The 26,373-nt window shown below is 39.2% G+C and overlaps 1 protein-coding gene across 1 annotated transcript; it reads left to right on the top strand.

Moving 5' to 3' along the window:
* The first annotated feature begins 1,103 nt into the window (after positions 1 to 1,103).
* On the top strand, positions 1,104 to 26,065 carry SEC61A2 (SEC61 translocon subunit alpha 2). Its single transcript, XM_081087357.1, has 12 exons — positions 1,104 to 1,196; positions 4,239 to 4,306; positions 5,396 to 5,461; positions 9,008 to 9,086; positions 11,327 to 11,458; positions 11,579 to 11,688; positions 17,335 to 17,488; positions 18,447 to 18,607; positions 19,345 to 19,542; positions 21,885 to 22,076; positions 22,544 to 22,620; positions 25,006 to 26,065. Exons 1-12 carry the CDS (start codon positions 1,190 to 1,192, stop codon positions 25,190 to 25,192), a joined length of 1,431 nt encoding a protein of 476 aa, XP_080943483.1. The 5' UTR covers positions 1,104 to 1,189; the 3' UTR covers positions 25,193 to 26,065.
* Positions 26,066 to 26,373: the final 308 nt, after the last annotated feature.

The raw sequence follows: 26,373 nt of genomic DNA, 5'->3' as shown, positions 1-26,373 counted from the left end.
TGGGGAAATTCAGTAGCCGATTCCATGGACAGTTGCCTAAGCTGGAGATGGATCACAGAGGCCTGTTTCCTACAAGAGGCATGCGCCTCCTAAATTCTAAAGGACCCGGGAGCCTTGCAACCAGGGCAGCAGCTGGACCTGAACCCATCTCCAAGGCCCCCTTCCCTGACTGTCTCCTGTGGCTTCCCCTACCTTGAGCCCTTTCTTTGTCTCACTGTCCCCAGCTTTAATAGACATGCTCTCAAGATCACCTGCACTCCTGTTGTGAAATCCTACACCCTGCCCTCAGGCCAGGCAGACCCGCCCTGGGTAACAATGACAGGTCATTAGTGAAGCTTGAAATAACTTGTTTCAGCAGATGTTAGAGAAGTTACACTGCAGGGGTTTAACATTCGAGTTTGGGAAATACATGAGACCTTCTACGTGTCCATCTTAGCTTAACTTCACACCTGCAGGATGTGGTTACCATCCTTATTTTACCCATGCAGCTCAGAAAGGCTAATTGCCCGAAGCCATTAAGTAGGGAAGGGATTAAAATTCGGAGCGGGTTGGCTAATTTCTAAACCCTGTACACTTCCTTTTCACCATGCTATCCAAGGAGGGATAAAAAGCTAGTCCGGGGGCAAAATCCTGATCCTTCCATTTTGGAGAAGCTGCGGGAGCCCACGTAGTACACAGTGGGATTGCACAAGATGTTAATTTTATAAAGTGTCACAACTTTCTGAAAACTTCCCAGAGAGGATGGGAGCACATTAAAAAGGCTATTGGGGCCACGCTGGCTCTCGGGGCGGCCCAGGTCCAGGCTTCAGGAAGGAACCGGCCTGTGCTCCTGGCACCGGGCCCTGACCTGCCCCCTCGTGGCTGTCACGGAAACCACACCCGCTCGACGCCGAGCTCGGACACGTGCTCGCAGAGGAAAGGCCCGAGCTGCCGCGGGCTCCGGAGGCTCGGGTCCCGGCGCCGCACGCGCCCAGCAGCGCCGGCCCGGCCACGCGGAGGACGTAGGCGCTGGCGCCCAGGGCCCGGCCCCAGGGGGCGGGGCGACGCGAGCCGCACGCGGGCCACGTGACCGAAGGCGGAGTCTGCGCGCAGCCGCCAGACCGCGTCGGCAGCGGCGCAGAGGCCCAGCCGGGAGACCGGGAGGAGACCGCGCCGAGCGCCGTGCCCGGTGGGCCGCGCAGCCGCCGCCATGGGCAGTGAGTAGAGGCGGCGCGGCCGGGCTCGCCGGGCGGTCCGGAGCGGGGCCGTCGCCCAGGGCGCGGGGCGCTGGCTGCGGGCGGTGGGGCTGCGCCCGCTCGGGTGTCCAGCCCGCCGGCCGGGGAGGCGCGGGCCGCTGCGTAGCGCGTGGGCGGGAGGCCTCCACCGAGGCTCCTGCAACCTTGGCGAGGCCTTGCCGGGGCCGCGGGGGCCGGGACCGCCGGCCCTGTGTGCGCTCCAGGCGGCGAGGCGCGGAGGCCGGCGCGGGGAGGCTGCTGGTGTTTGGGGCGGGCAGAGAGCCCGGCGAAACCTGGACAACTTTGAATTTTTCAGGAGCTGAAAAAGCTCATTTTTATTGCCCAATCACCCCTCCTTGACATGTTAGTTGCGATGAATAAAGCTCCGTGACTTGTTTAATTTTAGAAAAGTGATGCATGTCACGTATTTTAGGGGAAGCAATGAGTACGTTGGGAGCATCGCGTTTTCCTTAAAATTTTAATTTCAGTCATTCTGAGGCGTTTACCGAAAGCTCGCTCTGTGTATAAGGTTTAAGCCTTAAGGACAAGGCCTTTGTCTTATGGGGATCTTTTCAGGCCCCCCTCAACACTCACCATCACATGCATTACATAGCTGTTCGGATGTTTTTAGGATGAATGGGTAACTGCACGTCCAAGTGTGCGCCCATTGCCCAACTAGTGGACTGTTCGGGGAAGCTAGGAAGGAAGTGGAGGAGACCCTGTCCTTTAATTTACAGCAGAATGGGTGAAGTTCTGCAGCTCAGGAGTGGACGTGTGGCATACAGAAGCAGTGCTTGGCCGCGAATGCGGAAGTGCTCATGACAGGTCAACAAGTCTGGGCGGGTGGCTTGGATGGAGGTGGGCTGGGAAGGGATAAAGGGGCTCTAGGCAGTTTCCTGAGGTAATTGCTATTGGTTTTGCACCAGAGATGAACACTTTCAGGTTCAGATAGGCCCAAATGGTATCGGTTACAAACATCTGCCCATGAGAATTTCAGAATTCTATCAAATAAGTCTGTGAGTGCCATCCTTTTGAGAGGTTTTATAAAACAAGATAGATTTTGGCCAACTGCTGAAGTGTAATTGTCAGTTTTAAAACAATTTCATGATACTAGTACAGAATGCAGTGTGTCTAGGGGGAAGATGATCATAACTAGTTGAGGCCTCGTGTTTCTGCACATTGCAGATGCTGGCCAAGCCTGAACTCCATCCTCCAGTTTTTTGGCAGGGCTTGACTTCAGTCATGCCAGAAGATGGTGTCTCCTTAAAGAACCTTGGTTTATCTTATAATATTACTAGAGGCCCGGTGCACGGGTTCGTGCACTGGTGGGGTCGGGTCCCTCGGCCTGCTCTGCAGGGATCTGGCCGAAACGGGCTCTCCAACATCCCCCGAGGAGTCCCGGGTTGGGAGAGTGCGGTTCTCGGGTGATGCACCCCGGCATTGGGCTCCCTCCTCTGGTTCTGGGTGCGTCACCCGAGAACCGCAGCTGCCAAATCACCGCAGCTCAGCAGCTCCTGCGTTGAGTGTCTGCGCCATGGTGGTCAGCACATCATAGCTACTGGTCAGATGGTTGAATAGTCAGACGGCCACTTAGGCTTGTGAGTGTGCGTATGCGCGCGCGCGTGTGTGTATTAGAGGCTTGATGCATGAAGATTCGTGAAAGAATGGGCCTTCCTTTCCCTGGCTACCGGCACCCCTTTGCTCGGGCCAGAGCTGCCTTCCCATGCTGCCTAGAGGCCCGGAGCGGCTGGGGTGGTGCAGAATGCCTGTGTCGTCACCATGGCAACGATGCAAGCGTCCCACCCCTCCCCCGGCCATTCGGCACCTGCGAACGCACATTAACTCGCCATCTTTGTTGGGTTAATTTGCATACTCCTGATTGGCTGGTGGGCATTGTGAAGGTAAGGTCAATTTGCACCTTTCTCTTTTATTAGTGTGGATATACTAGAGGCCCAGTGCATGAAATTTGTGCACAGGTAGGGTCCCTAGTGACTGCTTGCTGCCGGCTGGGGCCTCCCTTCCCACGGCTGCCTGCTGCTGCCACCGGCCTGGGTGGGGCCTGCAAGTGGGAGGAGCTGAGGGCAGTTGGCTGGCTGGCCCCACCCTCTGGTCAAACTCCTGGTCAAGGGGACAATTTGCATATTAGGCTTTTATTATATAGGATAGATAAATCTGGGAAAACAATACTGTCTGGTGAAATGTAATCGTCATTCTCTGGGCTGTTTATTGTACATAAGAAAGTACTCAGATCGTTATGTGGGAAAGCAACCAAGCAATAAATAATGAGTTAATGAAATGAAGTTGAAGTTATGTATAAAGATGATTCCATGATCTTGCGCACTCTTTGCATCATCTTTCAGTTTAAATAAATCATATCTGCAGTTTCAGCTCATTTCCTGTTGTACTTTCCCTCCTCTGATGTCTCTTATTTTCTTCTTGAAAGCATTGTGTTGTGGGTACCACAGTAAGCTGCATTTGCTTTTTTTTTTTTTTTTATGTAGGTGTACTCATTGAATTATTTCTTTATATATAAAAGGGCTGGATACAATCATGAGGAAGCAAAATCAGGATTTTACAGACTGAGCCCTTAAACCTTTTGAATTTTTTTTTTTAATATATTTTATTGATTTTTTACAGAGAGAAAGGGAGAGAGATAGAGAGTCAGAAACATCGATGAGAGAGAAACATCGATCAGCTGCCTCCTGCACAACCCCCACTGGGGATGTGCCCGCAACCCAGGTACATGCCCTTGACCGGAATCGAACCTGGGACCCTTCAGTCCGCAGGCCGACGCTCTATCCACTGAGCCAAACCGGTTTCGGCTTGAATTTTTTTTTTTACTCTAGAATTATTTCTCTTCCTTTCTATATTTGAAATGGAGAGCATTATGATTAATTTTGGGAGTGGGGAATGGGAGGGATTGCCATTACAAGTTGGAGAACATTTGCATTTGATTCCGTAAAAAGATAATATATATTTTTAAAACTATGTAATAGGAACATTTATTCTTTTTTTTTTCCACAGTCAAATTTTTAGAAGTTATCAAACCTTTCTGTGCTGTTCTACCAGAAATTCAGAAACCTGAAAGGAAAGTAAGTATAATATTTTAGTAATATAGAAGGTAACTAAAGGACTTATTCTGCTAAACTAGCAAGATTGATTTATTTTCCCCAACCCTGGTATGGTTGTACTTGGAAAAATATTGCCTGTTCCTCCTCCTTGCAAGAGGCATGAAGTGAATAGAACTAGTACAGACCTGTTTAGATAGTTTATCTTGTGGTTTCAAAAATAATTGTTCTTTAAGTTCTAACATTTCCAAACCAAGTGTTTTTTTTTTGACCTGTGTGTTAGGTAAGATATAATGTTTCCCTGTCTGTAATGATCTTTATAATTCCTGTAGTATGAGGTATGTGCTGTGCTTGCTGGTGGTATGATTCACTGCCATTCTATGAATGGCCTTATCTGTTTTGATAAGTACAGCTGTTTTACATAAATGAATTACAACTTTGCAAGTATATACGTTCCATTTTTTATTCATTTAATGCAAAGAGAAATCACAGGAATGCATTCGGAAGATATTGTGACTTCATCAAATTGTTCTTCCATCATTGCCTACTTTTGGAGATAGGGTATTTCAATTCCAGAAATATTGTTAATCCCCAACTGGCCAGTTCCCAGGCATTCCTCTTCTACTGTAATTTCGATTTCTCATGAAAATAACAGGCATAGGGACATAAAAAGAGATAAGTAAAACTTTTGTTAAACTTTTTTATTTAGAAGTATATTCCTTTTTCATTGCTTTGATGTTATAAAAATAGATGTTCATATAATATTACACGGGGTCCTAGCTTTGCACAATACTAGAATAACTGAAATGCATGCATATTGGATTGTGTTTTGCTTTGCATCATTTTCAGTTTTAGTTAACATGGTATAATGTGATGGGGACTACCTGTATTTAAATTATTCTTGAAATAATAAAATTATGTTTAAAAAATAAACGTTATGTTTGAGAAGTTCTGTTGTTTGTTTTAGCTGCTGCTAACTCGGGTGAGAGTATTTTAAGACTTAAAAATAGCATGTCATGATGGGGAATGTTGGCTATGCTTTAATAGGGGTTTTTGCTATATATTTGCTTTTTCTTGTTTTTTTATTGACTATTCTTTATCTTTTGTTGTAAGATCCAGTTTAGAGAGAAGGTACTATGGACTGCTATAACTCTCTTCATTTTCTTAGTATGTTGTCAGGTATGTAACCATACTATTAAATAAATGTGTATACTCTTGTTCTAAGGGTTTGGTTGGTTAGATTCTGAAGAACTTATTTTAGATAAAAAATATACTGAATGATTTTGAGCATTTTTTTTTTAATGAGTTGATAGTGAAAATGGTTGTCTTGTCTCACTCTGTATTTCTTTTGGTTTATTAGTGGGTTTGAACATTTTCTCTTTTTTTCCCTCTTAGTTTTCAGTTACCCATTTTTCCCTTGAGATTTTTTTCTTACTGATTTATGACAGGTTTTATATATGAAAGTGTTAAACCTTTGACTTATATATTAGTCATATATATTCTTTCCATTTTGTTTGCCTTTTATCATGTTGTAGATAGCATGTATTAATTTAAAAATCCCAAAATGCCAAATTTTAGAATCCCAGGGATATCCTGTGTTTATAAATTAATAAAATTCAGTGATGCTTTAAAAATTTTTTCTTCAGAGATTAAGTTCATGAAATATATGACCTGTTCATGTCACAGGGTTGTTGTGAGGATTTAGATAAATAATTTAGGTGAAAACTTTTTGAGGATTTTGAAAAGCTATTGAAATATATACAAGTTTTTTTTATTAATCCTCACCAAAGGATATTTTTTTCATTGACTAATTTGAGAGAGAGAGAGAGAGAGAGAGAGAGAGAGAGAGAGAGACATCGATGTGAGAGACACACATTGATTGGTTGCCTCCTGTACTTGACCCCCCCCCCCCCCCCCCCCCCCCCCCCCCCTGGTGGCAGGGAATTGAACCTGCAACCTGGTATGTGTCTTGATCCAGAATCAAACCTGAGACCCTTTGGTGCTTGAGCGGATGCTCCAACCACTGAATCACCACACCAGCTAGGGCAGAAGACGTTTTTAAAAATTGTATTAAGAAGCAGTAAAATAATTATAGGAAAAATCGTGTGTGTGTGTGTGTGTGTATGCATATATATATATATATATATATATATATATATATATATATATATATATGGCTTTATATGTTACCAATAGTAATAATCTATAATAATAGAAAGGTAATATGCTAATTAGACTGGACGCCCTTTCTGACAAAGCTGGGGCCGGAGGGGAAATCAGCCTGGGTCCCAGGTGCCTGTGGGATGCCCAAGGGAAGCCAGCCTGGGTCCTCGGTGCCTGAGGGTGGCTGGAGGAGGGAAGCAGCCCAGGTCCCAGGTGCCTGTGGGTGGCCGGAGGAGGGAAGGAGCCCGGGTCCTGGGTGCCAGGGGGAAGCCGGTGCTGGCAGCTGGGGGAAGGAAGGCCTACTCTTGCATGAATTTTTGTGCATCTGTCCTCTAGTATTTATATATTTATATTTATTTTAATCCTCACCCAAGGATATTTTTCCATTGATTTTTTTAGAGAGAGTGGAAGAGAGAGGGAAAGATAGAAATATCGATGTGAGAGAAACACATTGATTGGTTGTCTCCTTCAGAGCCCAGGCCAGGGAGGATCCTGCGACTGAGGTACGTGCCCTTGACTGGAATTGAACCTGGGACCCTTTGGTCTGCAGGCCAATGCTCTATCCACTGAGCCAAATCGGCTAGGGCTGCGGTCGGCAAACTGCAGCTCGCGAGCCACATGTGGCTCTTTGGCCCCTTGAGTGTGGCTCTTCCACAAAATACCACGGTCCATAAGACCATTTGTGGACATGCTTACATTTCTCTTGGATGAATACCTAGGAATAGAATTGCGGTGTGCACGTACAGTGCGATTGAAACTTTGTGGCCCATGCGCAGAAGTTGGTTTTTGGCCAGTACTGTTGATATTTGGCTCTGTTGACTAATGAATTTGCTGACCACTGGGCTAGGGCCAAATATATATTTTTTTTTGAAGAGCAAAACAATTTGATCATTATTTTATTGTACTTAGTTTAAAATTGATTTGGGTGGTCAGGGCGAGAGAACATTTTAAAAATGCAAAAAAGTGCAAAGAAAGGAAGCATAATCATCCATATCCCTATCATATACTTCAAACATCTTGGAAATTCCCCTTCCCTCTCTTTAAAAAAAAATCAGATTTATGAAGTTATAATTTATGTATGGTAAAATACACCCATTTTTTAAAGTGTACATTTTGAAAAAGTTTGGCAAACATATACCCACATACTTAGTACCTTAGTCGACGTAGACCATTTCTATCACTCCAGAAAGTTCCCTGCAACCTGTCTCAAAAAGCCTTACCTCACCTCCAGTCTCAGGCAACCACTGGTCTGTTTTCTGTTCTTGTAATTTAATCTTTTCTAGAGTTTGATATAAATGTTATCATACAGTATTAATTCTTAGTAGCTAACTTCATCATCAGCTTTTTGAGATTCATTCATGTTGTTGGTATAGCAGTGATATATCCCTTTTTATTTGTTAGTGATGTTCTGTATGTCTGTATCACAACTTGTTCATCTAGTCACTTGGACATTTGGGTTGTTTCCACATTTTGGTCATAGCAAATAACTTGCTGTAGATATTCATGAACAAGACCGTTTGTGGACATGCTTACATTTCTCTTGGATGAATACCTAGGAATAGAATTGCTGGATTGTATGGTAAATATATGTTCAACTTTGTAAGAAACTGTCAAATTCTTTTCCAAGTGGTCACGCCTCCACTCCCATATTTATATTCTTTTTTTTTTTTTAAATATATTTTATTGATTTTTTACAGAGAGGAATGGAGAGGAATAGAGAGTTAGAAACATCGATCAGCTGCCTTCTGCACACTCCCTACTGGGGATGTGCCCGCAACCAAGGTACATGCCCTTGACTGGAATCGAACCTGGGACCCTTGAGTCCGCAGGCCGACGCTCTATCCACTGAGCCAAACCTGTCAGGGCTCCCATATTTATATTCTTACCAGCCAGGTATAGGAGTTCCAGTTGCTCTGCATCTTTGCCTATTCTTGCTGTTGTTAAGCATTTTAAATTAGCCCTTCCAATGGATGTGGTTTTAATTTGTGTTCCCCTGATAAAAGCTACTGAAGTTGTAATTTGCATTTCCCTAATAATATTGAGGAACTTTCTTGTGTACTTACTGGGTACTTGTTTGTCTTTTGTAAAGCTATCGAAATACATAGAAGTTTTTTTTTTGTTAATCCAAGGATATTTTCACCTAAATTATCTATTTATTCTTTTTGAGTCTCTTGCCCACTTGAAAAAATTGGATTATTGTCCCGTTTTGTTAAAGAACATGAGAAATCATAAATCACAAGTTTTATAAAGTATTGCTGCCCAGCTGGTGTGGCTTGGTGGTTGAGCGTTGAGCTATGAACCAGGAGGTCATGGTTTGATTCCCCAGTCAGGGTACAGGCCCAGGTTGTGGGGCTTGATACCCAATAGAGGGTGTGCAGAGAGAATCAGTGATTCTCTCTCATCTTTGATGTTTCTCTCTCTCTCTTACTCTCCCTCTCTCTCTGAAATCAATAAAAATATATTTTTAAAAAGTATTGCAAACATTAAGTGATGAGTTACAAAATAAGGTCAGACTTAATTTATATAATACACTTTTATAAAATGTTTTCTGTTATATTATAGATACCACTATTTGGAATCATGTCATCAGATTCTGCAGATCCTTTCTACTGGATGAGAGTTATTCTTGCATCCAACAGAGGTATGTACTTTTTTTCTTTTGCCTCCATACTACTAACATCAAATAGATCTGAAATTGTGGAAAATGTTTTTTGAGTTTACAAGGAGTGGGAGGATATGATAAAAGAAACATTGCCTGGGAGAAGAGACCAATCCTATATGATAAAAGGCTAATACACAAATTGACTAAAAAGTGGAACGACTGGTTGCTCTGTCCGCGCACTGACCACCAGGGGACAGACGCTCAATGTAGGAGCTGCCCATTGGTGATCAGTGCATGAATTTCGTGCAATGGGCCTCTAGTCTATCTATCTGTATATATAAAAGCCTAAGCAACCGTTATGACTGAACAACTGGTCACTAGGACATGCACTGACCACCAGGGGGAGACGCTTAATGCAAGAGCTGCCCCCTGATTGTCGGTGCGCTCCCACAGCCAACCTCCCGGGCTGGCTGGGCTGAAGGACCCCACCCGTGCACAAATTTGTGCACCAGGCCTCTAGTATATATATGAAAGCCTAGTCACATAATAAAAGCCTGGTGGTCAGTGTGCTCCCACAGCCAACTTTCCATGGCTGGCCAACCTCCCATGGTCCCTCTCCTCAGCTGGCCAGTCCAATCAGCCTGATCACCAGCTAGGCCGAGGGACCCCACCCATGCACAAATTTGTGCACTGGGCCTCTAGTATGTAAATAATTATAGAACCATGTGTTTATTCTAATTTTAGAACTGTGTTACAGAGTATTGAAGTACACAGAGAATGGAGTGATTATCACTGTCTAGAGCAGGGGTGGGCAAACTTTTTGACTCGAGGGCCACAATGGGTTCTTACACTGGACCGGAGGGCCGGAACAAAAGCATGGATGGAGTGTTTGTGTGAACTAATATAAATTCAGAGTAAACATCATTACATAAAAGGGTACGGTCTTTTTTTTCAATAGTTTTATTCATTTCAAACGGGTCGGATCCGGCCTGTGGGCCATAGTTTGCCCACGGCTGGTCTAGAGCTTTCTCTGTGTTTTTTTTTTCCATTTTTTCTATATATTTGTGTTTTTTTTCCCCCAGTGCACTGTGTCAAGATCATTTTTCATGCCACTAGATATTCTACAATGTAGTTTTAGATAATGTTATATGTAATTTTAGATATTGCATAAGAGTCATAAATCTTTTCTTTAATATTTTTATTGATTTTAGAAAGAGAAACATCAGTGATGAGAAAGAATCATTTATCAGCTACCTCCTGCCTGGCCTCCTATTGGGGATCAAACCCACAACCCAGGCATGTGTCCTGACCAGGAATCAAATCATGACCTGGTTCATAGGTTGACGCAGCTGGGCAGAGTCAGAAATCTTTTCAAGTATCTTTTTTTTTTTTTAGCTTGGTGTGTAATTTTGGGGCTTGATATGTAATTTTTTTTTTTTTTTTTTTTTTTTAGATCCTCACCTGAGGATATTTTTTCCATTGATTTCTAGAGAGAATGGAAAGGAAGGAGCAGGGAGAAAGAAATTGAAGGGAGAGCGGGGGTGGAGAGAGAGAGAGAAAAAAGAAACACACACCTATGTGAAAGAAACAAATTGGTTGGTTGCCTCCTGAACACACCCTGCTGGGGCTTGGGAACCTGCAACCAAGGTATGTGCCCTTGACTGGGAATGGAACCCCAACCCTGTGGTCCAGGCTGATCAGGGCTGTAATTTTTAATTTGCATTAAAATAAAATGTTTAGCCCTATCGAGTTTGTCTCAGTGGATAGAGTGTTGGCCTGTGGAAAGAAGGGTTCTGGACTTGATTCCGGTCAAGGGCACATGACCGGGTTGCAGGCTCGATCCCTAGTAGGGGGCATGCAGGAGGCAGCTGATCTATGATTCTCTCTCATCACTGATGTTTCTCTCTCTCTCTCTCCCCCTTCCTCTCTGAAATGAATAAAAAATGTCTTAAAAAAATAAAATAAAATGTTTAGTATACATTTTAAAAATAATAATTTGGGCAGAAATCTTGGAAGATTTCTTTCAACAGATTTCTTTAACATTTTAAGTTTAGAATTTATAGAAATTTGTATTTAGTATTTATAGTAATTTTTATTTAATGGATTGTTGTAAGGCTGTGTTAATAGAGTTTTATTTTTAAGTAATTTAATGTTTAAGAAATGAAAATTTGCTTGTTAACATTTAAGCATATATTTCCATAGGCGTAATTAAGGACTGGGACACTTCTAAAGTAATTTGCATTGTGTATAGTATTTACTTCTTTCCCCTTCCTTTATAGGAACTTTAATGGAATTGGGTATCTCCCCAATTGTAACGTCTGGTTTGATTATGCAGTTGTTAGCTGGAGCCAAAATCATTGAAGTTGGAGATACACCCAAAGACAGAGCTTTATTTAATGGAGCCCAAAAATGTGAGCATTAATAAAATTAAATTTCAAATTTGGAAATTTTGTGGTAAAGATTTTTTTTTTTCTATAGTCTTTTCTATCTGTGGTTGTAACATGTACTCTTTTTTCCTCAATTTTTGTCAGTATTTGGTATGATCATTACCATTGGGCAAGCCATTGTATATGTCATGACAGGCATGTATGGGGATCCTGCTGAAATGGGTGCTGGAATCTGCCTCCTTATCATTATTCAGGTGAGAAATCCCATTTTTTATATGCAGATAACAAAAATTTCATCCCTTTCTTCTAACAAGTCTTTAGGTGATTGATAATATTCATTTTCTTACTTTTGAATTATAGAATATTTTGATAATTGAAGTGACATGTATCATGTTGATGTGAAAATTTAAAATTCTGATAGCCTTATAGCTGCATAATATATTGAATTATGGATCAACTCTATTTCATTGATTCTAAGATGCACATTTTTCACATTGTGATGTCTCTGAAATCAAGATGTTTTCTTACAGTTGTGATAGTGTCTTACAATTGCACGCAGCCAGGTGGCAGTTCTGATAGTTTGTCTTTTCCTACATGGGTGTCAATTTGATTATAGCTGTTCATGTCATCACGTCAATTTTTGATATTTTTTACTTTGCTTTTTAAAATGTATTCCAAAACTGCTGTGAGTTGTTATTGAAATGAAAAGTTACTGTGTGTACACAAAGACACAGAAAGAGCAAGCTAGGTGATAAACATCTGTATCTAAATCTAAAATAACTTTTTATAAGTAGAGAATCAATTTTTTTTGTAATAAGTTGTATCATAGTTTAATATCTTTGAATCAGTGAAATACTATATTAATACTCATACATGTATTCTAAGAATTTTTAAAGTGGATGCTTTGGAATAGAATTTTTGAAGGCCAACATTAATTTAATCCTTCACTAAGTATCTTAAAGTGTGTAAAGTTTGGTAGATATTTCTGTAATGTACAGTCCTTAAAAATCATTTAGAGAAGTTGCCCAAATGGATTGTACTTAAAATATATAGTTATTTATTGACTTTTGAAAAGAAGTTTGTTTAAATTAAACACTGGGCATCTAGAGTTCTGCTTATCTTGGAAATGCCTCTTCTTGCTCACTCTGTGAAATTAGGATTAATTCAGGAAAGTTTTTCTAATGGTCAAAAGAATCAAGGTTAGAAAAATAGTTGTAAATAAAATCAAAATACTAGTTTACAAATATTTGTATTAAGAAATATGACCATCTCAGACTGGCATGGTTGACATTAAAAGAATTTTAATTCTTTTTTATTTAGGAAGATCATAATAAGATAATTGTTTAGTTAGAATGATTCAGAACAAGGAGAGAGATTGTTTAGGTATTTATTGGCATCAGTAACAATAGGGATGGAGCAGAAGAGGAAGTCTGATTTAAAGCTTGAGAAAGACTTGCCTCTCTGCCATGAAGATGGAAGAGGCTACATGAGAAAGAATGCAGGTGGCTTCTGGGAATACAGTAGTCCTTGGATGACAACCAGGGAGAAAACGGGTATACTTCAGACCTACAATCCACAAGGAACTGGATTTTGACCTCATTCTGAATGAGCTTGACTTGGATTTTTCCCTAGACCATCTAGCTAAGAGCCTTGGCTAACTAATGCTTTCAAGTCAACGTTGGGAGACAAAGCAAAGAACCCAGTTAAGCTTGCTCAAGCTTCTGACCTACAGAACTATGAGCTAATAAATTTAGGTTGTTCTTAGGTTGTTCTTAGTTGCTTAAAACAAACAACAACAAGTAGGGAGGGCTTTTTTTGTCTTTTGACAAGGGGAGGAATTTTAAAAAATATGTTTTTATTTCCAGAGATAGATAGAAACATCAGTGACATGCTGTAGCTGTTTAGGCTCAGTGGATAGAGTGTTGGACTGTGAACTGAAGGGTCCTGGATTCAATTCTGGTCAAGGGCACATGCCTGGGTTATGGGCTCAATCCCCATAGGGGTGTGCAGGAAGAAGCCGATCAGTGATTCTCTCTCATCATTGATGTTTTCTGTCTCTCCCTCTCCCTTTCTCTCTGAAATCAATACAAAAATATTTTTAAAAAAGAGAAAGAAACATCAATGACAGAGACACATGAGATATGGGCTGCCTCCTGCATGCCCCCTACGGGGAATAGAGCCCGTAACCTGGGCATGTCCCCCTGACTGGGAGTTGAACCAGTGACCTCTTGGTTGCTGGGTTGAAGCTCAAATCACCAAGCCACACTGTCCAGGCACAGGGAAGGAATTTTTTTTTTTATAATATATTTTATTGATTTTTTTTTTTTTTTTTTTTTTTTACAGAGAGGAAGGGAGAGAGATAGAGAGTTAGAAACATCGATGAGAGAGAAACATTGATCAGCTGCCTCCTGCACATCTACTGGGGATGTGCCCGCAACCAAGGTACATGACCTTGACCGGAATCGAACCTGGGACCTTTCAGTCCGCAGGCTGACGCTCTATCCACTGAGCCAAACCGGTTAGGGCGGGGGAGGAATTTTTACAGAGAAGAAGGGAGAGAGACAGAGAATTGGAAACATCGATGAGCTGCCTTGACCAGAATCAAACCCGGGACCTTTCAGTCCGCAGACCAATGCTCTATCCACTGAGCCAAACCGGTTTCAGCAGGGGGAGGAATTTTTAATCAGAGTCTTTAGTAGTTTTCTGAGCCCCTGTGTGTTTCTGTTTGGTATAAAGTACATTTCTTTAAAGAATAACTCTGTCATTATTTCTCCATTTAAAAAACACTTGATTGGCAAATTTATAGCCTTTGGGAATTGGAGGAAGAAAAGTTGGAATGGATAGAAAGATAAGGTTGTCTGAAAACTGAATTTAATATTTCAGTGCTTAAAATTTCTTCATATGCTTTTGGCATTGTTGAGGATATTGATATACTAATTGTTGATTTATGTTTATTTTATTTTTTAGCATTTGCTTTACGTAACCCATAGTTTAGAATAATCCTGATTTTTAAAAGATACCCAGAATTGGCATCTAGCTCTTAATATTGTGTATCAGTAAAATTTTTCTAGTGTTTTACTGAGGTTAGATTTAGACTTTTACGGAACCTCAGTTGAGCAGTTCTGGGTTAGTTAGATAAAGTATAGACTTCTTAAAGTGTTAGTTACAGATTTAAATTGATATTAAATGGAATTAAGCTATTTTAATTTTTTATCAGTATTACAAATCCAGGAATAGTTATGTTCTAGGAATAAAACAAATTCAGTGCATATATATTTGTTACATAAATTCTGGTGCACAGATATTTATTTGTGTTATGGTAAATTCTTCTAGTGTTAAGTATAGAGAATATGTCATGTTTACTTAATCATCAGTGGGTAATGACCTATTTGCTTCTTTTTAAGGCATTGCTAACATTGAAAATGTGTGGGGCTCTGACCAGTTTGGCTCAGTGAATAGAGCATCAGTCTTCGGACTCAAGGGTCCTAGGTTCGATTCCGTCCAAGGGCATGTACCTTGGCTGTGGGCACATCCCCAATAGGGAGTGTGCAGGAGGCAGCTGATCGATGTTTCTCTCTCATCGATGTTTCTGACTCTTTAATCCCTTTCCCTTCCTCTCTGTAAAAAATCAATAAAATATATTTTTTTAAAAAAAGAAAATGTGTGGGTACCTTGAAGAGATACGATTGGATCAGTGTGTTTCTACCTAGAAACATAGGTTTTAAAAACTGTTTGCATGTTCTTATATAAGGTATTTCTCAACTTAATCTTGTTTCATTCACATGGTCAGTGTCTTTCAATTAGTGAGTTTAGAAATCTAAATAATATGTCTTGATTAAAATGAAAAAAGAATTGAAACTATCAGTGTGCATGGCACATTGTAAAGGTAAGTATTATTTTGTCAAACTGAGTTGTTTGTGCGTGAATGCATCTGTAGGGTTGAAATGTACAGTGTTAGTTTTATGCCTGCTTTGAGATTCATATTGATTGTACATCTACAAAGGCATTCAGTTAGTATTCAGTTCTTATCACCGTTTTAGTCAGTGAGATGCTCTAACTTCCTGGTGTCTAATTCCTCTCGGGCATGTATGCTTTTTACCATCTTTTATCTTACTTTAATTATAGAAACCATTTCTCATGTAGTTTTTTCTATAATGCCTTTCTCCCGTTAGAAAAATGAGTTTTTATTTTCATAGGATATACACAAATCATTCTATAAACTGATGAACATTGGTCTGAACAGGTGGTTTGAATTACAGTTGATTCAGAGTTGTCCATGTGATTCTGGACAGGTTATTCAATTAGTCATTTAGTCAGAAGCCCATGATAATGCTTTTGATTGGCTGTTAGTTTGTGGACAGCTCTTATTCTTTGCACAGGGTTGGGTTTCTGTGTGATTGGGAGTATTTATTACATAATTGTGGTAAAAATAAAATCTCAGTAATAAATCCTAACTTCTTTTATCTTGTCAAAATGTCAAAAGTAAAGGATTCATGAGCTCACTTAGAAGTTTTGAGAATTGTACTATTTTTCCAGTCCATTGAAAGTTAAACTAAAAGACTGTCAATAGACAAGTTAGGCTCTGTATAACGATTGAAATGACAGTTAAGGAAAATAAATAAACTCTGTGTAAGGTAAGCATGCTTAATATGGGGTACTGTAGTTTGCTCTCTCTTCTAATGGGGATATTAGGGAACTGCGTAAGTAATGAGGGGGGATGCTTCAGAGATGCTTCACAGAAGTGACATTTCCTTAGCTTCTGTAAGAGGGTGTCCTTTATAGTGGGGACAGGCATGAGACGGGGGTGGGAGGGTATAGAAGTGTATTTTCTTCCTTGATTGATCAGGTTACTGAAGTGCAGGTCAAGGTCACTTTTAAGTCTAGGGCATATTATTATTATTTCTAAAATATGTTTTTATTGATTTCAGGGAGAGGGAGAGAGTAAGAAACATCTATGAGAGAGAAACATTCATTGGCTGCCTCCTGCATGCCCTCTACTGGGGATGGAGCCCCAACCTGGGCATGTACCCTGACACGGAATTGAACCGGTGACCTCCTGGAGCTTGTGATGATGCTTAACCAAGTGAGCCACACTGGCCTGGCTCTAGGGCTTATTTTTAATTGGTATATACTTTTACAGAAATGTCTTATCCAAGAGGAAAATTAAGAATTTCCATTTTCACATAAATTAAAGTTAGCATGCTTTCATTTTTTTTAAAAAAGTTACGAACTTAGGAACCTATGAACTCTTAACTATCTTGAAATTTACATTCAGCCTTTGTCACTATATGCATAGAATGCATTTTTACATTGTTATAATCTGTGTATGTATTAATTTGTGCTTCACCTTTTTACTTATTCCATAGATATATAATAAGTACACAATATATACAATATTATATATAATATTTAAAAAACGTATCAACATAGTTCACGTACTTTTCCTTTCATGGCAGTGTGCAATTGCATCTTGTTACACCATAATTCATTTGGCCTTTCACTTGCTTGGAGATATCTGGGATGTACTCAGTTTCTTGCTGTCATAAATTCTACAACTGTGAAGATTTTTGTTTTATAGTGTGATTTACAGTAAGCCTTATTTAAGGGAATTAGCCTTATTTCCCTTATTGTAAGGGAAACTGTTCTGATGGTAACATCTGTTTTACAAGTTGAAATGGCTGCTATACAATATAGCAATGTTTCTAATCATCTGATTTTCAGGATTAGCTTCTGATTAAATCAAAGTGGATTAAAAGATGCAGAATCATAATAGTGATATTGTAATCATTAGGTTTGAATGTGTTAGACATGCCCATACTTTGAAAGTAGTCACTGGTGTTTGTCTTCCCCTTTTTTGAGTTGTTTCTTGCTTCCGCTTACTTGCATTTCTTTCCCCACAGTTGTTTGTTGCTGGTTTGATTGTGCTGCTGTTAGATGAGCTGCTACAGAAGGGTTACGGCCTGGGGTCTGGTATTTCCCTCTTTATTGCCACCAACATCTGTGAAACCATTGTCTGGAAGGCCTTTAGTCCCACTACTATTAACACTGGCAGAGGTATATCACACAGTGACTGCGACTGCACGAGTGTTGCTGGATGTGTGTTGAAAAGTAACACGTAATGGAGCAGTACATGCCTGTAGATATGTAGGTTTACTGTTCCAGCGGACAATTGATGCTAATTATTCAAAATTATTAGCAGAGATTTGTGGAGTCTGAAATATTACTTCAAAAAGAATATCTACATTTTAGCCTCTGCTTATTCAAATTTCAGTGGTCCCAAGCATTTGAAAATTTTTATTTGCTTAAGCCATTGCTGCAGAACTCATGAATTTGACCAATTTCAGCATTGCTAGGGGGATCAAAAGGTAGTGGATTAGGATTTTTCAATGAAAAAACTGTTATTCTTTGTATCATCAGGGAGCACTAATACTTTTGCTGCTATTCTACTTGGCTTGGTATTCGTACCTAAATTTTGAAATATTTCTACTCTTTTTCCCCTTACCCATTTCCACTTCTCTCAAAATGCCATCCTAGATTTGTAAGGGTTAACATCTAAACTAATCCCAGCCTTAAGAAAATAGCAACAATGGTTTATTAATGTTCCTGGTAAAGTGAACTTAAAGGCAAGCTTGGTAGAGTAACATATATCTTTTGAATCTGACCTCTACTCTGCTTTGCTGCTGCCACCCCTCCCCTTACCGCAGTATTCTCTTCCCTTCTTGAAAGTAAAGGAGAAGCAAAGCATTATGAATGAAATATTTTTTTGGCTTACTCTACTTTGGTTGTTTCCATCAAGAAACTTCTCTTGAGAAACTTCAAATTTATGTTAAAAAACATACATTTTGCCTCAATGATCAAAATATTTTAGAAGCTCCACATATGGCTATATCACAAATACTGATGAATTATTTTCACTCATATTTTTTGCTGAGTACTGTAGTTTCAAGGTTATTTGTTTTGACCTTTGGGATAACTTTGGCATCTACAGTTACTTTTTCTCTTGGTTTATCAGGTACTGAGTTTGAGGGTGCAGTCATAGCTCTCTTTCATTTACTGGCCACCAGGACCGACAAAGTCCGAGCTTTAAGGGAGGCTTTCTACCGTCAGAACTTGCCCAATCTCATGAACCTCATTGCTACTGTTTTTGTGTTTGCTGTTGTTATATATTTTCAGGTAAGTATAACTTTCTTTCTGAAGTAAGTGGGATGTGGGTTTTTATTTGAATTGTTAGTTTCTAATAAGTCAATGTTTCAAAATCTAGTCAAGCAAATAATTCCTTTCTTTAGAAACAGAGGTATAAATAACAAAGTAGAATGAAAATGAAATAGAAAGGGATTTCTGTTTACATGCCTTTGTGTGGAAGGGTTAAGTTTTATTATCATTATCTTTTCATACTCCCTACTGTTTCTGGTTTGGCTTTCTGTATTGTTTATATGATACTAGAGTCCCGGTGCACGAAATTTGTGGACAGGTGTGCTCGCTAGGCCTAGTCGGCAATCGAAGCGCTGCTTGCTGTCTGCATGGCGATTGGCAGGGCAATCGGGACCCTGCCTGACTCCCTCAGCGCCTGGAAGCCAGGTGGCGGCCCTGCCTCCACCGCCACCACTGGTCGCCATCTGTGGGGTGATTGGTGGGGCGATCGGGCCCTACTTACACCTGTGTTGGCCTGGTGCCACCAGTTCACTTGCTCCACCATCCCTCTGTGTCCCACTCTCATTGGGGCCCATCGGGCCTGGCAGTGCCTCCACTGCTGCCTGCTACCAGTGCTGCACCATGTTCCTTGCTGCCCCCTGGTGGTCAGCACACGTCATAGTGAGCAGTCGAATTCCTGGTTGAGGGGACAATTTGCATATTATGTTTTTATTATATAGGATGTACAGTTCCTCTTACTCTGAATTTTCACTTTGTAGGGATTTCGTGTTGACTTGCCCATCAAGTCAGCTCGGTATCGAGGACAATACAGCAGCTACCCCATCAAGCTCTTCTACACCTCGAACATCCCCATTATTCTTCAGTCAGCATTGGTGTCAAACCTCTATGTTATTTCCCAGATGCTGTCTGTTCGATTCAGTGGCAACTTTTTAGTTAATTTACTAGGACAGTGGGCAGTGAGTATTTTGTTATTTATTCAAGTGTTTTCATTTATTGTAATTTGCATTTCATGGTTATATTTTTAACTGAAAGAGATGAGCCATAATTGAAGTAGTTGCTATAACATTTTCAGAGTCACTTAAGTAGGAAGCATTTTTGCATTTCCTTTGAATGATCTTTTAGGCTAAAATTACAGTGGTTCTCATGATTCTGTGTTTTGTAATCTCATTCCACTATTGTCTGGAATAATGTTTTTAAAAAGAAGCTATTTGTTGATAATATATGGAATACAGAAATCATCCTCCCTGTTTTTCATAGCCTGAATGGCACTAAACTAGTATGTGATTAACTGGGCTGGAGACAGACATGTAATTACTAAACTAAAGAGAGAACAGATTCTAGAAATAGAATCCAGTAAATTCTGACTTCCTTTTATAGGTACCTGGTATCAGAGCTTCTTCTAAAGCAGTCCAGCCACATTGTTACTGAAGTGTTAATTGTGGGATTGGATTGAATTCTGATTGGTTTAAATTCTATCACCTGACCAAGGAGTATTTTTCTCCTTTAAAATTATAGAATTAAAAAATACTAAGATCCTTTATTCTTTTGTGGAGTATGTAATTCTAGAATTTGTATTGCATTGAAGAATATTATTTTTAGTCATTATATTGAAGTATGGTGCTTAATATATTGTGCATTTATCTTAATATGCTATCTTTTACATTTTAAGTTATAGTGACTGATATATCTGTGCTTTTACTGAAGATAATTTTTAAAAGAAATTTGCAGTTTAACAGGGTAAGACAGTGATTTTTAAAATATATATGCTTTATTGATTTTTTAGAGAGGAAGGGAGAGGGATAGAGAGTTAGAAACATCGATAAGAGAGAAACGTTGAGAAACATTGATCAGCTGCCTCCTGCACACCACCTACTGGGAATGTGCCCACAACCAAGGTACATGACCTTGGCTGGAATTGAACTCCGGGACTCTTCAGTCCGCAGACCAACACTCTATCCACTGAGCCAAACCGGTTAGAGAAAGACAGTGATTTTTGAATGTTAGTTGGAGGAAATAGGATTTGCTCTATTTGTAATACTCCTTTTCCATTCATTTAACAGAAATTTGATTACCTGTGATTACGGGAGGAATCTTTTTCTCCCCTCATGAACTAATAGTCCAGCTATAATTATTACTATAAAAATTACAAAGTAATAAATGCATTGAATGGTTGTATATATTGTGACCTTGACTAAGATTTTTTTTTTTAAATGAGAGAATTATTGGGGAATTGAATTTGTCTATAAACAATGCTTTTGATTTGGTAATATTAATTCTAGGGGCACAGTAAAAGAATTATTTGGTAGTTATAAGTTCAAGAATCAAGATAAATTAATCTTTGCAACCAGAAATTGCTTTCTCACACCCTATATCCCAAAATTTTTATTTAATAAGAGCAAATACATGCTGGTCCCATTTCTGTTATTATAAAAATTCTTAAATATTTGTGTTGCTAAAAACCTCATTGTATATATTTATCAAGACTCTTATACAAACAAATAACGTTATGCAGTGAGTTGTTAGACTTCTGTCAATATTTCAATTGATTGCATTCTAAATAGAATACTTTGAAATGAAAGCATCATGTGTAAGGAAGGGTTTTATTGTGTGGCATAAAACTCTTTTATGTTTTTATTATCTTTTGTTGAAAGTATTACAGATGTACCCCTCTTCTTTTCCCCATTGACCCTCCCTGCTCCCGCCCTTTCCCCAGACCTTCATTGCATACTCTTATATAGTTCAGAAAATTTCAGATTCTATTAAGAGATTGGTTATAGCCCTAATTGGTTTGGCTCACTGGATAGAGTGTTGACCTGAGGACTGAAGGGTCCCAAGTTCGATTCTGGTCAAGGTTGCATACCTTGGTTGGAGGCTCAATTTCTCTCTCACATAGATGTTTCTCTCTATCTCTTCCACTCCCATCCACTTGCTCAAAAAAAAAAAAAAAAAAAATCAATGGAAAAATATCCTCAGGTGAGGATTAACCAAAAAAAAAAAAAAAAAAAAAAGAGATTGACTATAAATGTAGTCTTTTTTCTATCTTCTCATAGATTTTTTTTCTTGTCATTCTTCTGTTATTAATATACTTACATCTTTATGTAAGAGATGTTTACTATATAATTTTGAAGGAATGAAGATATTAGATACAAAAGCAAATCCTTAAGTTATTTATAGCCATTAGCTGTAGGTGCTTTGAGCTTAAACCATTGTCCTAATTTTTGAGGAGTTTGAAAAGTTATAAAAATGTATGCTTGACAAGGTAGGTTGGCCAGTTGTTCTTTTCCTTCTTGTTCTGTAGGATGTCAGTGGGGGAGGACCTGCTCGCTCTTACCCAGTTGGAGGCCTTTGTTATTATCTTTCTCCTCCTGAGTCTATGGGTGCCATATTTGAGGATCCTGTCCATGTGGTTGTTTATATCATCTTTATGCTGGGATCATGTGCATTCTTTTCTAAGACGTGGATAGAGGTGTCTGGTTCCTCAGCCAAAGATGTAAGTATTTGGTTTATTTCAAAATAAAAATAATTTATAAATTTTAGATGTCAGATCTTATTTTTGTAAATTAAATTTTAATTCCTACATTAATAATAAAGTAGTATGACCTCCCCATAGGGTTAAAAATTGGTTCCTGGTAGGTGAAACACAGACTTTATAATGGTTTGTGACTCTCCAAAGCTCAATCCTACCTGACAAAGTATTATTTCTTAGTATTAATTTTTCTTAAGGAAGGTGATAGTGAAAAAAGATTGAGAACGCTGGTTTAGTTTATGGGTAACGTGGTTGTGCACTATTGTAGCCTCAGTATCCTCAGGTTTAAAATAGGAATGGTATGACGGTGCCTACTTCAGGGTTCTTGTTATCTTACTTATTAGTGTATAGAAAGCCCTTCACACAGAATTGGGTAGATAGTGAACAGTGAAATGTTAGTATGATTTTAAAAGTTGTGTTTCTTTCGACAGGTAGCTAAACAGCTTAAAGAACAGCAAATGGTAATGAGGGGCCACAGAGATACCTCTATGGTTCATGAGCTTAATAGGTAAGGTCATTTGATTTCCTCCTTTGCAGGGTGGGAGCAGGCAACATATACTCAGTTTTTCAATCTTTCATTTCTTGCCAAATGTTATTCTTTGTTTAAAATTTATATTTTCAGCATTTCTACTTCACACAAAAGGACCAAACTTGAACATAAAAGTTAATTGTTCTCCACATCAAAATGACAACTAAATTAGTTTAATTGGAATTGTGTTCCCCTTCACAGCTCAGCCAAATGTTAAAATGTAGCTGGGAGGTTCTCATTGTTGGCTGGCTGTTCAGAAAATCACCTCGGTAGCTTTTAAAAAGTACTAACATCCCATCTTCAGGAATGGTGATTTCTTTGGTCTGGAGTGGGTGGGTCCCAGGCATAAGTTTTTTTGATAAACAGCTTCATTGGTATAATTCACATACTGTGTAATTCACTCATTTAAAGTATGTGGTTTAGTGTGTTTTTAAAAATTTTTTTAGTATATTCAGAGTGTAAAATATACTCTAATTTTAAAAACATTTTCACCAATCAGAAAGAAACCTTGTACCCATTAGTTATTTCCCATTCCAATCCCATTCTCCCCTCCCTCCGGCCCCAGGAAACTTTTTACCCTCTGCCTATTCTGGACATTTCATACATAAGGAATCATATGTGATCTTTTATGAATAGCTTTTTTTACTAGCATAGTGTTTTCAAAGTTCATTATCTGTGAATATCCCATTGTGTGGATAATATGTTTTACTTACCCGTTCATTAGTTGACAGATATTTGTGTTGTTTCCACTTTTTGGCCATTATGAATAATGGCTGTTATGAACATACTTGTAGAAAGTTTGTGTGGAAGTATGTTTTTATTTCTCTAGGAATGGAATTGAGTCATACAGTAACTGTTTCACATGTTGAGGAACTGCTGAATTGTCTTCCAGAGGGGCTGTATATGTGTGAGGTTCCAATTGCTACACATCCTCTCCAGCACTAGTTTTTGCTTTTTGATTAGTATATAGCCAACTACTGGGTATGAAGCGATACCTCATTGTGGTTTTGATTTGCTTTTCCTTGATGAGTAATGATGTTGAGCAGCTTTTCATGTGTTTATCAGCTATTTGTGTATTGTCTTTGGAGAAATGTCTGTTCAAATATTTTGCTCATTTTTTTTGTTAATCCTCACCCAAGGATATTTTTCCCATTGATTTTTAGAGAGTGGAAGGGGGAGAGGAGGGTGAGAGATCCAAGAGTTCGATGTGAGAGAGACATGGATTGGTTGCTTCCCAAAGACGCCCCCACTTGGGTTGGGGATCAAACCGAAGTATGAGGTATATGGCCTTGACTGGGAATCAAATCCATGACCCTTTGGTCCCTGGGCTGATTTAGCTCTAAACCAGCCAGGGCTATTTTGCTCATTTTTTATTGGGTTATCTTTTTGTTACTGAGTTGTAAGATTATTTAAAAAATATTTTGGATGTCTCTTGTTAGGTATGTTATTTACAAATATTTTGTCATTCTTTGGGTTGCCCTTTCAATTTCTTGATGGTATCCTTTGACGAACAAGTTTTTAATTCTGATGAAGTTCAGTATATCAGTTTTGTCTTTGGACGCTTTGTGCTGCTGTTGTATCTAAGAAACCATTGCCTAACCCAAGGTCACAGATTTATTTTTTTTTTCTCTTAAGAGTCTCAGCTCTTAGATTTCAGTCTATGATTCACTTTGAGCAAAGTTTTGTTTGGTGTGAGGCATTCAGATTCTTTCTTTTGCATGTGGATATCCAGTTGTTCCATAATTGTTGAAAAGGCACTAGTATTTATATTTAAATTTTATTTATTGAGAACACAGATTGCAGAGAATAGTATAATGAATCTGCATGTACCCATGTATATCCAACTTTAGTAGTAGTTATTCTGTCATTCTTCTTTCATTCAACCCTAATCTTTTTTCTATTTTTTTTCTTTCTGGAGTATTTTAAATACAATCCCATTATTTTTAATAGTTCTTCAGGTGGTTATAACATGCAGCCAATATCAAGTTACTGTTGGAAGAGAATTATCCAAATCTTGTCACATAAATATATTTAGAAATCATTTTGAAATTCACTGTTCATTTAGAAGAGGGAGCTAAAGGTTACCCATTTAAAAATATTAAATATTTTAATACTTAAATCTAAATCTAGTTGAAGATTCTGATCTGATCAAAATCATTGCCTTTCTTGGCTGTTAACTGGCTTTTCAAAATCAGGGAGTAAGTCATTCCCTTAGTCAGTTTTCATCAACATGTAACTGCTATGGACAACCCATCAGTACCGCAGACTGTTCCGTTAGATGAACCACACTTCAACATGACATGTTATTGCTTCTGTGGCCGCTTTTCAGTTCCCTCTGCTGCCTGACTTGGTTTTGTCTTCTAGGTATATCCCCACCGCAGCTGCATTCGGCGGTTTGTGTATTGGCGCCCTGTCAGTGTTGGCTGACTTCTTAGGGGCCATTGGCTCTGGCACTGGAATTCTGCTCGCAGTCACGATTATTTATCAGTATTTTGAAATATTTGTTAAGGAACAGGCTGAAGTAGGTGGGATGGGTGCTTTGTTTTTCTAAATGTTCCAATACTTTTGTGTGAAGGGAAAACATTTTGACACATTGTTTTTGTCAAATAATGCTGACTCTCCATTTCTCCCCTCATTTTTTTTTTTAAGTGCTAACTGTCCCATTTCTGAAATGGGCACCGAGCTAAGCCTGTGTGCAGCATTAGTACCAGCTGCCTTAAAACTGAAGTTTACATTATTCGTTAGAAAACATACATGTAGTTTGCCTGTGATGCTGGAAACCAATGTACCTGCCTTGCCGTGTTCAGTTTTGACGGTGAGGTAATGTGGATCAGTTTTGCACACATTCAAAACACTCAGTATTTCCCCCACTTGTTTAAAAATATAGTTCAAATTGCCACTTTCCAGTATTTTGGGCTGATCTATATTTTAGATATAATTTTTATACTTTCTGTGTAGTATCCATGTTCCAGCCCTCCCTCTTCATCCCTTCCCTTTTGTTCCTTCTCAAAGCAGCCACTTAGCCCAGATGGACAAAGTGAAGCTTCTTCAAGCTTCTGTCATTAGAAAAACTGCTTATAACTACTGTTCATGTTTTCCATTCTTTCTTCCCAGTGACAGCACGGTTGGTGCTGTTTTTGCTGTATTGGCTATGCCTGTGAATTCCAAGTCACTTGAGAAAGCTCTTTCAAGATACTGTGCCCCAGTTGTGTTTTTCTTTTTTTTAAATCCCTAAAGCAGAGATCTAATTCTCAAGCAATGTCTGTAGTTCAGTGGGGGTGAACAATGAGTAATTCATGCTAGGAATCTGTGTATGTTGTTGTACGTTGTAGCAGCAACATGAGTGTAAACAGTAGACAATAAACTTTTATTTAATACAACTGTTTCAGTTGTGTTGGAAAAATAAAAAAAATCTGAAATTAAATGCTTTGTGTATTTGTTGTATTTGTTGGTTTATTATATTCATACAAAGTCTATCCCGCGATGCCTATTGCAAGAGGTCAAACGTAATTAGTTTAGTGCATAATCCTAAAATATTGAGGGACAGTGACCAACTTAAGGCTGCTCAGTTATGTCACTAACATTTGGAAGCAGGAAAACAGTGGTCTTAAATGATATTCCAGCCCGCATTTGGAATAGCAGTTCTTTATCAATAATTCATTTTTAGAGCATGTGTTTTATTGTTCAGAAAGAGATCAGACTTAATTTTTGAAAAGCTTCCTTTTCAGAAGT

The sequence above is a fragment of the Myotis nattereri genome (genome assembly GCF_964212035.1).
Source record: "Myotis nattereri genome assembly, chromosome: 1".
NCBI classification, from domain to species: domain Eukaryota; kingdom Metazoa; phylum Chordata; class Mammalia; order Chiroptera; family Vespertilionidae; genus Myotis; species Myotis nattereri.
Note: the sequence above shows the minus strand (reverse complement) of the source record. Positions and strands in the feature narration are given on the sequence as shown.